The following is an 11,224-nucleotide window of genomic DNA, read 5'->3' on the forward strand; positions in this document are numbered from 1 at the left end:
TGCTATAAGGAATAATTTTCCAATTTTTTATACTAATATTAGAAAGTTTATATAATATTATATATAATAATATTATCATTATCAATGTTATATGATATCAAAACAAAAAGAAAATCACCGTGATAATATAATATTATTAATATTATATAAATCATTTTTGTATTTATTTTTCTGTGTTAATATAATATTTAATTAACACATTAAGACATATATAATATTTCGTTAATACATATATAATATAAAGTGATTTACAAATAATTTTATTGAATATTATAAATCAGAGTGATTTATAAATTATTATTAATTTGTTTATAATGTATAATTAAATTTAATGAATTCAATTAGAATAAACAACAAATTATTTATTTTATTTCAGACTTTATAAATGAATAAATTAATTAATTAATATAACAAAGTACAATTAATATAGTAAAATTAATCAGGTAATATATATTATAATAAATTATATTGATATTTAAATATCTAATCAAATCAATTAGCTGATATAATTAAATTATAGTAATAAATTATATTGAATGAGTTAAAATAATTAAATCAAAAAATACTCTCTAAAACATGCTACGTCAACTTCATAAATGCAGAAATCTAATTTTTATATAATAGAATAGATTTAAATTCATGTTTTTTCTAAATAAAAAATCCAAAAGAATCAGAACTCGATGGAATGGATTTGGGTTTTCTTTTTCCTCTTTGTTGGACTTCTTTTGTCATCCATATGCTAATTGGCTGCACCTCTAATTGGTTAGCAAAGTTATTTATTTTACATGCCCTCCACCACCTTGGAAACGATTCATTGGCGTAGAAAGAAAAATGAATCCACTAAAAAAAAAGAATTAACTAAACCACTACTTTCACTCTTTCAGTGAAAAAAATTAACCCACGGCAAGTCCTTTGTTTATCCAAGAATCTTTCCCTAATCACAACTGAAGTTTCATAATTGAAACAAAAGAGCCAGTGAAAGGCTGAAAGCTTTATTTATTTATTTATTTATTTTTGGGTCTGAAGCTTATTGTTATTCATGATTCCATTGATGTTCATTATTAATTTAATTTGATGAAGCATGAAGATCCATGCACTGCATCCAATAATGAGAGCCTCACATAGTCACATGCTTGGCTCCTCTTCACCCCGACAACCATATCCAACACCTGACAATATCTCATTAGTTTAAGGTATACGCACAAGACATCACCAAAACACCAAGCACAACGTTTTTCTATTTAATCTCTCCATATACATGCTATTGTTTAATAGGTGACAAACTAGCAAGGGAAAGATGAAAAAAAAAAAACGATTTTGTTTGGTAGACAATGACTTTTGTAAACAATGTGAACAATATGTTCTAAAATTGACTCAATAAAATAAAAAAAATATTCCACCCCCAATTACCTCATAAACTTTAATATTAGAATAACAATCTGCACACCTAGTGAATTGAACATCCAGCCATTGTTAACTGTGTATAAGTAAATCGAATCAAAAGAAATAACCGTCCAATTAAAAATAATAAACATAATCATTTGCATACTTATTGAATTGAACATCTGACTTATCCATTATTTACATTGTTTAGTATTCTCATTGTCTACCTATACTTTTCCAAAAAAACAAAAAAGAAAATTGGAAGTGTGTTAAAAATATGATAAAAACAGATAAGGATTAATAAATCAAAATTGTCCATGAAAAATGTCGTGTTCATTAATTTGATTATCGAAAAATTAAATATCTGAAATTAGTCCTATAAGATACAATAATGAATCAAATTAGTTTTTTATTAATTAAATAATAACATTTATAAAATAAATTATATCACTATCATTATCTTGCTGGGTAAAGGACCAATCTGATTTGTAATTGTATTTTCCAGAAAACAACAATTTGATATATTGGGTCTATTGAAGACTAAATTGAGACACGCTTAATCTTTCAAGGACTGGTTTAAATTTTTAACTATTAAGCCTAAAATTAACATACCTCAGGGAAGGTACCATAGGAAAATACTTTTAAGTTTTAACTAGTCAACGGCACTTATAGGTTAAAAGGAAATGCAAATCAAAGATTGTGTAAGGTACAACTTCTTATTGTTATTTTTCATCACACAAATTCACACACATAAATGATGCACTTCACAAACTACACATACAGAAACATAAGTAGCTTCCACACAGAGAGGGTTAGGGTCTTTTTCTTTTGCAAGTTTGTGACAATCATGAAATATAATGAACCTTACTGAATATAAATGTCATTAAAAAAAAAGAAAAGAAAAAACATAAGATAGTAAAAATAGTAATCATATGATTGAGGCAGCTTAATAATATGAAATTTCTATCCAGTCCAACATGCCCTCGGTTCTTTTCCCTACAATCCCTTTTTTCCTTTTGCCTTGATTTGCTTACCCAATTTTGTTTATAGAAGCTTTTTAGTTCCATTGACAGTTAGGTGATAGAAATGTGATCGTTTGTACTGCCCTAGTTCCTGCTTTTGCTTTTCTCGACGGCTCTTGGTGCTGCAATAAAGGCCAGAAATGGTAAACTTGAATTAGATCAAGATACTTAGATATTCTGTCTTTTTTGAAACAACTGTCGATTTTGACAAAGAACTAGACAATCCATTGTTCAAATCTATTGATTTTTCAGTGTATCATGTCCGACTTAATTGTTTTCAGATGGAGTATCGAAAACTAAAACATGCTAAAGGACCTTTTTCTCTCACTTCACTATATCGAATAAAGAGTAAAGTATGTTTTTTATCTTTAGCCTTTGTGATTTTCTTCAAAAATGTCCCTAATGTTTAATTTTATTCAATTTTGTCCCTAACGTTTTTTATTTGTGTCAAAATTACCTATGAATATTAACTCCATCTAAAACGTTAGAGACAAAATTGAAAAGATCTAGGGGTAACTTTGACACAAATCGAAAACTTAGGGACAAAATTGAATGAATTAAAAACGTTAAGGAAAAAATTGAATGAAATTAAATGCTAAAGTGTATTTTTGAAGAAAATCGCAGACGTTAAAGACAAAAAGTATACTTTAATCTCGAATAAGAATAGATTAAGCTATGTCAAGCTCTTTTTCCACATATTTCCTGGGTGCAAAAACAAGAGTTTATTTTTCTAGTTTTGTTAAATTCCAGAGTAAGCATGTAGAGGGTATTGATATGGCACAACAATATAATTTTGAACTTCAATATGCAACTATGTTGAAACAAACACAATTTGATAGGGTTTGTCTATTCAATTTTTTTAAAGGTAAACGATTTTTCATGAGCTTTATTATGTTTCACTATCTTTATGATATACTTCACTAATACCTTTTCAGATCATGTGTTAATAGAGTATAAGATCGATGGTTTGGAACAGAATTCTAACCTAGACCAATGGCATCAGCGCCCTTCATGATCCTCAGCCTCCTGCATGTTTCGATGAACATCCTGCAAGGGTTTTCAACACCAAATTGAAATTAGCATAGACATACCCAACAGTGATGATGAAGTGCTTATTGTTCAACACTTCAACAACATTACAAAGTTCAGTAATAAACAGACCAATTATTTCATGTTTAGTTTTTAACTCCATTTCTTTATGAAGTCTCATACTCTCATAGACTTAAAAATATTTCAAATCTCATATATCACTCCACAGTCTTTTTCTTTTTAAATGTTCAAGGTTGAACGAAAATGTTAAAAGTCCAAATGTGACATTGGCTAATCTGCTCATGAGCATGATAGGTAGAATGATTTAGGGTATGCCTTGAAAGGTGACAACCTATGCAATCATCAATCCCAATTGAACTACCGATATTTCAGTTGTATTACTAGGAAATCAACAAACCTTGACAACCCAGAATGATCAAACTTCATAAAGTGTGTTTAGGGGTGATGCAGAAGGAGGAATAGAGAAGGGCAATGGCAGGTCAAAGTGTCCCTTCGCCTCCTTGCCACTCTTGTATTTTTCCATAGTATTCTATTATTAGTCATTCCTTTCATCATCATCTTTAAGTCTCCCTTACATACCCTTTGGCTTTGTTTAGAAAGATGACATGGAATAGAATGTTCAAATGTATTATAGGTGTTTTGGGACTGACTTGAAAAGAATGAATGTAACGGCATGAGAGGGACAAGCATTTCCCTCCCCTCCCACATTAAACTCGCTGAACGAGAAATAATGGGGTGGCAGCTGAAATTCTATTCCACTCCTTGCTTTTCCATTTCATTCAAATTTGGACGACTATATTCCGCCATATTTGAAACTCTCCACTTCCTAGAATATAATTTTAAATTTTCAATACAACAACAAAAGCCTTTTTCCAACTAGCTTTCGTTGGCAACATGGCTTAGATTAGGTAGCCTTTTGTTTGTCAATAATCAAGTTCTAAGAATATCACTTTAGTATCTTTTAAAAGGGAAGAAATTCTGTTTTTAAAAGAGATGCCAATAAAAGAAAAGAAAGTACAAAAAATGAATCAGAACTTACTCCCAGGGAACATCACCCACTAGCATCCAATCACCGTCTTTATCCTCATAAGTAAGAACATATTCTGATCCATGAAGTAGATCCTTCAGCTTGGTTTCACTCAGCATTTCCTTCCCAAGATTTCCATGAGATCCACATTGACCTGAAATAACATCAAAATAAGCAGTAACTCCATCCAAATAATCCAGACTCAAGTTAGCTAAAAGTTAAATTTTCTAAAGCAAAATTGTCTCCTACCTATGGTGAAGCAGCTGAACATCTTCTCCAGAGCAGAAGAAAGCTCTGGATAGGCAGAGTAATTCTTCAAGTCCACTTTTCTTAAGTATGGCGCGCCATCCATACTTACCTTCACAAACAGTGCACCAGAAGCCATTTTTCCATCTACTTCTTCAGCATTCTTCGAAGTAGTAGCCAATGAATTTTTCCTAAATGATCTTATTGGAGGCCATCCTACAACCTGTGCCCTGTGTACAAGGATCATCATTCATCAGAGATTAGTTCTTTTTTATTAAGCTCAAACTTGGCGCCAATTCCAGCTTTCCACTTACTTTGGAGCTGGTGCACTGCTATTATTATTCACAGTGGAATCGTTAAGGCTTGGCCTGGTTTCTTTGGCAGCATGAGGCCTCTCTCCCACCTTGGATGTTGCTACTTCATTGACTTTCGCTTGCTGAGCCGCAGCATTCTCAAGCATAGAGCTCGATTTCAATCCCACAGTAGGAGAAGGCCTAGATGGCAATATTGTATTGGCGTCCGAACTAACAAGCAATTTCTCCTGCATAATATATATTTCAGATCCTTTTAGTGCCTAATCCAGCATTTAAAAACTATATCCCCTTCTGATTAAATTGGTACTTTCCCTTTTCAAAGTATTTTTCACTTTGCAAATTTGGTTAATCCGTTACCCAATTTATCTTTATACAAAGGTGGTTACTTTCACAAAGACATTTTCATGTGAAGATGATATTATAAACCATTAGATGGTTGACATGTTTGACTAAACATATTGAATTGTTAATCTAAAAAATTTCTCAAAGTGATAGATATTTTGAATGAATGGAATACGTTTTTACCTCAGAGAACCCATTCATTGCATCCGAGAACCCTCTTTTGTTGCCCAAAAGAGCAGGCTTCGACGAGGAATGATGATCATCAGCTACAGGACGCAAAGGAAACAAAGGTTTCTCATCGAATTGAGTAGAACTCCTCAAGCAAAGATCTGAGTCTCTTTCAGGAGACTGAGATCCCGGAAGCCCCAACCTCAGCTCAGTAGCTTTGAGGTTCAGATTGCTTTTAGTCTCATCAGAGAATGAGGGAACTGAGCTATCCACAGAAGAACAATCAGACAATCCCATGTAGTTTCGCTCCTTCAGTTTCGAGCTGTTCAGACAATTCACACTTTCCATGGTGGATGAGGAAGAAACCAACAGAGTCACATGGCTCTGCTGACCTTCCTCATCCCCCACCACGCCGAGTAGCGGCCGAGACATAGCAGTTCAATAGAGAATCTCCCAATTTTGAATACCTTATCATCAAAACAATAACACAAACATCTGTCATGCGTTGCTTACACACTGAGGAATCTTCAAACACACAGAAACAAAGCAATAAATAAATAAACAATTAACATTGTAAGCATAGCTGGCCACACTTGATTCATAAGCAACCTCAACAAATTATAATTAATTCATTGATTTGAGTAACTTCATTAACCTATTGAAGCATACTATTGTTCACAAATTTTTTTTCCAATGTTTCTTATGCTTTCAGCCTAAGAAGCATGAAATTAGCATCAATCACCAAGTATGTCATGCTTTATGACTTGTTCATGAAATTTTTTTTGAAGTTTAATAACATAAATCTAGCCTCAGGGTTTTAAGAGAAAGACCTCAGAAGGAACACAAACACTGAAGAATCAACAATGTATGTGAGACTGTTAAGTATATTAGAGCAATCCCTTAAATAATGAAAATAAAAAAAATAATTATTAGTTAATAATAAAAGAAATACTTGATGGCTATGCTTGTGTTTGTGTTTGTGTTTGTTTAGTGCAGTGAAGGAATTTTGAGAAAAAATGGAAGACATTGATCAAAAGTTTTTATAGGAAAACCGAATAAAGATAAAAAGAGAGGCTACAAAAGTTGAAAGCAAAAGGAGGCAGAAGAAGGAGACATAATTTGCTTGGAAGCAAAAATAAATAAATAAATAAACACTTTGTGTGCTGAAGATGTTAACGTTTTACCTGAAGAATCAGCAGATCAAAGGAGAAGAAGAAAGGGTGAAGAAGAAGTAGGAGAAGGTGAAGAGTGTGATTGAGAGAGAGAGAGAGAGAGAGAGAGAAGAGAACTAAGGACCCTCCATTTTGGCACAAAGTAACAAAAGCTTCTTTGTTTGTTCGATGTGAAACACCATGCATTAAAATATATAATGTAATAATAATATAATAATCAATAAATATGACTTCAATTTATTAATATAAATAACGATTATTTTATGTGTATATTAAAATTAACTATCAAAATTAATTATCAATATAAAATACATATTAAAATATAAATATATATTAAAATAAATTAAATTATATATATTTATACATAAATATATTAATATCTAATTTTAATAGTTAATTTAATGTACGAATAATATTTTTGTATAAATAAATAAATAAGAGACTAAGAGAGTGCCTTAAACAAATAAAAAATAATTATACTGGCTGGCTGTAGTGCTGTACCAAGGAAATTTAAAATACGCTGGCTATTTTTTATTTATTTTATTTTATGTTATATTAATTTGATATTTATTTACTCGGAAGTCGCTACTTTCGTGTGAATTTTGTGTAGCCATTGTGCACCAAAATCGAGTTAATACTCAAATTGGCCCCTGAAATTTGACCCCCAACTCAATTTAGTCCTTTTGGTTTCAATTGATTCAAATTGTATCCTAAAATTTTGACCCGCGCCTCAAATTAGCCCTTCTGGCGTTTTCCGTCACCGGAAAGCTGAGCTGTCAATTTTCGTTGACACCTGGCACCCTTGCAGTTAGATGACATGGCAAAATGTTTGAAGGCATCAATTTAACCCCTAAAAATTTTAAATAAAACCTAGAAGTCCCAATTTCCCCAAATCGCAAGAGTGTCTCGAAGAGTTGAGAAGAATGTTGGGAAGCAACAGCTAAGGCTCAGGTAGCTCTAGTAGAGCTCGTTCGCATGGTGGGTGGGTGAAGAATGCACACCGTGACAGAGGTAACAGAGGTGACAGAGGTGGAAAGGTTCCACATTGGTGCGGTTGTGGGATGATTTGATATGGGATGGAATGGTTGGTGTATCATTCTTTGGGCTAGGTGTGGTCTCCTTGACAACGTTTTCTGCACCAGTGCCATTGGGTGTTAACTCCATCAATTCAGGTACTTCTTCCTCTACCAGGGGTTGGGAAACTCCATGCTCATAGTATATGTGCACTGTTCCCCCATTGTTCTTTGCATAGAAGCACATCTCTATTAACTCTTTGTCATGACTTAGTGCTCGCAGTCCACTCTTCATAGGTCTACCAGGAACAAGCCACCAACACTCAACCATGTTATCATAACCTAGGATCTTGTAGTAGTCTCTTAGTGAAAATATATCTAATACGTCCTCATCCAGCCCCGTCAACTCATCAGTGTGATCATTGTCATAAACCAAACTGCCATTTGGTTTGGTGACAAAACTGCCTCCATGATGATACACAATCGTTATACCTTCATCCATCTATAAATAAGATTCAGGAGACACAATGGTTAAAAACCCACACAACAATCATACAAACCCACAAAAATCAAATGAAATGGCAAAATTAAAATAAGAACATTGAATACAACAATCATACAAACCCACACAATAATAATCAGAACATTTCAATCCACAAAATTCAAGGTAAAACTAAAATAATAACAACACAACAAGAATAATATAGAGCTATTTTACAAGGTTCACTGGAAGAATCGGTCAAACACCAGGTACCAAAAGAATTACTCATCCTAGTCAAAACAAAACTATGTACAAAGTACTAAAATCAAAATTCTCACAAAAAAAATGAATAGCCAAAATGAATAGGGACTAAGAGACCAGAGATCTTTAACCATAATAATAATAATAATAATAATAATAATAATAATAATAATAATAATAATAATAATAATAATAATAATAATAATAATAATAAACAGAGAAATAATCAACAAAACATATTATTTTTATCTGTGTTTTAATTATTGTTAAAACCAATGAACATTATTTTCAATCTTTAAGTAGAAAAGCAAATAAGAGAAACTCATTGTCCTATCTAAAAAAATGACAAGAAAATAAAAGGGCAAATAATTTTCACAACTGATTGCCAAAATAGAACAAAGTAATTAAAATCTTCACACAATCAATTACATAACTAACAGTCACAAGTGTCTGAAATACCTAAACATGAAGGATTATACTTTTTACAAGGATAATTAATGGCAGAGTAATTCAGACACCAGAAGCAAAAAAAATTCATTTCATTTCCCATTTAACAGCTTAAGAGAAGGGTTCTTGATAAATAAAATAGACTACACTTTAATCATTAAGTCATTCATTTCCTCAAAGATTCCAACTAGTAATCACACCTTCAAAGTTCATGTATTAAAATAGGATTTTTTTTATCAAAATTATATTCTTGTTATGATCATTACATAATGCAGTACTCCCTTTCCACTATATCAGTACTCTTGTAAATAATAGTACAAGAAGGAACAAGAAAACACATGAAAGCAAACTTGTCAGGTGTGTTCATTAGTAGTGGGATATGAAGGAGTAAAATTGTTATTTTAAAGGAAGGGTTCTTGATAAATAAAATAGACTCCACTTTAATCAGTAAGTCATTCCTTCCCTCAAAGATTCCAACTAGTAATCACACCTTTAAAGTTCATGTATAAAAATAGGATTTTTTAATCAAAATTATATTCTTGTTATGATCATTACATAATGCAGTACTCTCTTTACACTATATCAGTACTCCTGTAAACAATAGTACAAGAAGAAACAAGGAAACACATGAAAGCAAACTTGTCAGGTGTGTTCATTAGTAGTGGGATATGAAGGAGTAAATTTGTTATTTTAAAATAAAATATGAAGAATCAAAGACTGCTCAAACGGACAAAGAACTGAACGATTCAGTTGATCACAGTCACACACATGCAAAAAAATTAAACCCTAACAAACAAAAACTCTATTATCATCAACAACCATAATCAACCACATTCTCCCAAAGTTACAATGATGAAGTGGACTGAAAAAATTGAAAACAACCCACAACCAACATTTTGAGAAAAAACAGAGCATGAAAGTTGAGAGCAGCGTTTTTGTTACTAACCTGTTTTTCAAAAGATCACTTGCAGCTAATTAATCTTCACAATGGAGAGCGAACCAAGTAAGAAAATTTTCAAACCTCCATTACTGAGACACCCATGGTGCTTCTCTGAAGGGAAGGGAACGTATACGACGGGAAGAGAAGGAAGAGAAAGGGTCAATTGGGTTTTACTTCAAAAGTGGTTACTGTTTGGATTTCATTTAACTCCTTTTTTTCATGTCAACGACGTCGTTCTAAGCATTTCGGCGCCAATAGTAAAACGGCGTCGTTTTGATACTGCCAGGTGTCATTTAAAATTGCCAGGTCAGCTCTCCGGTGACGGAATACGCCAGAAGGGCCAATTTGAGGCGCGGGTCAAAATTTCAGGGTACAATTTGAGTCAATTGAAACTAAAAGGGCTAAATTGAGTCGGGGGGTCAAATTTCAGGGGCCAATTTGAGTATTAACTCCACCAAAATCACGAAAAACTATCCTTTAAAAGAGTTCAAGTTTAGAAAAATAATTTATTATTTATGGCTAAATATATAATGTAAATTATACGAGGGGAATTGATTAAAATACGAATAATTACTTAAATCAGTCTTAAAAATTTTTAAAGTGAACATTTTAATTTTTAAAAAAATTAATACGCAGATTAATTTTTAAGATTTTATTCCAGTAGACAAATTAGTCCTCAGTCTATTGTTCAAATCAGTTCTCAAAAATTTTAAAAACGGACATTTTAGTCTCTAAAAAATATTAATACACAGATTAATTTTTAAAGTTTTATTTTGTTGGACATAATAGTCTCGTCTATTTTAATTTTATTATATGTCAACCTTTATTATTATTAGTTTAGCTTTGTACATGTGAATTATAACACTAACATGTTAATACACTTCTATTGAAAACAAGTAAGGTGAATAATGATATTTTAAAATTCAAATTAAAATATTTTTTTTAATACAAACATGCTTTTTAAATTAGGACATCTTTTAATTATATTAAATACAAAAATATTAAATGATTTCAATCTTAAGTTTCTTGTATAATAATCTCTAATAATTGTATTATTATTATTGAGTGACTATATATATATTTTATATTTGTTATGCATGCAAAAAAAATTTTTATATTATAAATACATACATAAGAATCTAATTAATAAATTTATCATTATTTTTGTCTAAAAATACAAAAAATTATGGTACAATATTATTGTGCAATTAATAAGAAGAAAAAGAAGAATTTTATTTTATGAACTGGGCACTATTATGTCTGATGAAAAAAAATGTTGGGGATCGATCTATGTATTAATTTTTTTTGGAACTAAAATATTCACTTTCAAAATCTTTAGGAACTGATTTGGGTAATTA

The 11,224-nt window shown here is 31.4% G+C and overlaps 1 protein-coding gene across 3 annotated transcripts; it reads right to left on the reverse strand.

Annotated features, from left to right (window-relative positions):
* Positions 1–1,209: 1,209 nt before the first annotated feature.
* Positions 1,210–6,920, reverse strand: LOC107608973 (auxin-responsive protein IAA9). Of its 3 annotated transcripts, none has more exons than XR_015892426.1 (7): positions 6,737–6,907; positions 5,568–6,019; positions 5,043–5,269; positions 4,732–4,958; positions 4,495–4,636; positions 3,333–3,452; positions 1,210–1,477 (listed from the first exon to the last, which is right to left on the reverse strand). XR_015892426.1 is itself a non-coding variant. In XM_016310779.2 (7 exons), exons 2-7 carry the CDS (start codon positions 5,982–5,984, stop codon positions 2,490–2,492), a joined length of 1,113 nt encoding a protein of 370 aa, XP_016166265.1. In that variant the 5' UTR covers positions 5,985–6,019; positions 6,737–6,920; the 3' UTR covers positions 2,081–2,489. The 3 variants fall into 3 exon arrangements, 2 of the variants coding, with proteins under 2 accessions (XP_016166265.1, XP_016166266.1); XM_016310779.2 differs by lacking the exon at positions 1,210–1,477 and adding an exon at positions 2,081–2,527 and having other exon boundaries at positions 3,391–3,452; positions 6,737–6,920; XM_016310780.3 differs by lacking the exons at positions 1,210–1,477; positions 6,737–6,907 and adding exons at positions 2,081–2,527; positions 6,383–6,726 and having other exon boundaries at positions 3,391–3,452.
* Positions 6,921–11,224: the final 4,304 nt, after the last annotated feature.

Source organism: Arachis ipaensis, chromosome B7, assembly GCF_059453495.1.
Source record: "Arachis ipaensis isolate K30076 ecotype BB chromosome B7, ASM5945349v1, whole genome shotgun sequence".
NCBI classification, from domain to species: domain Eukaryota; kingdom Viridiplantae; phylum Streptophyta; class Magnoliopsida; order Fabales; family Fabaceae; genus Arachis; species Arachis ipaensis.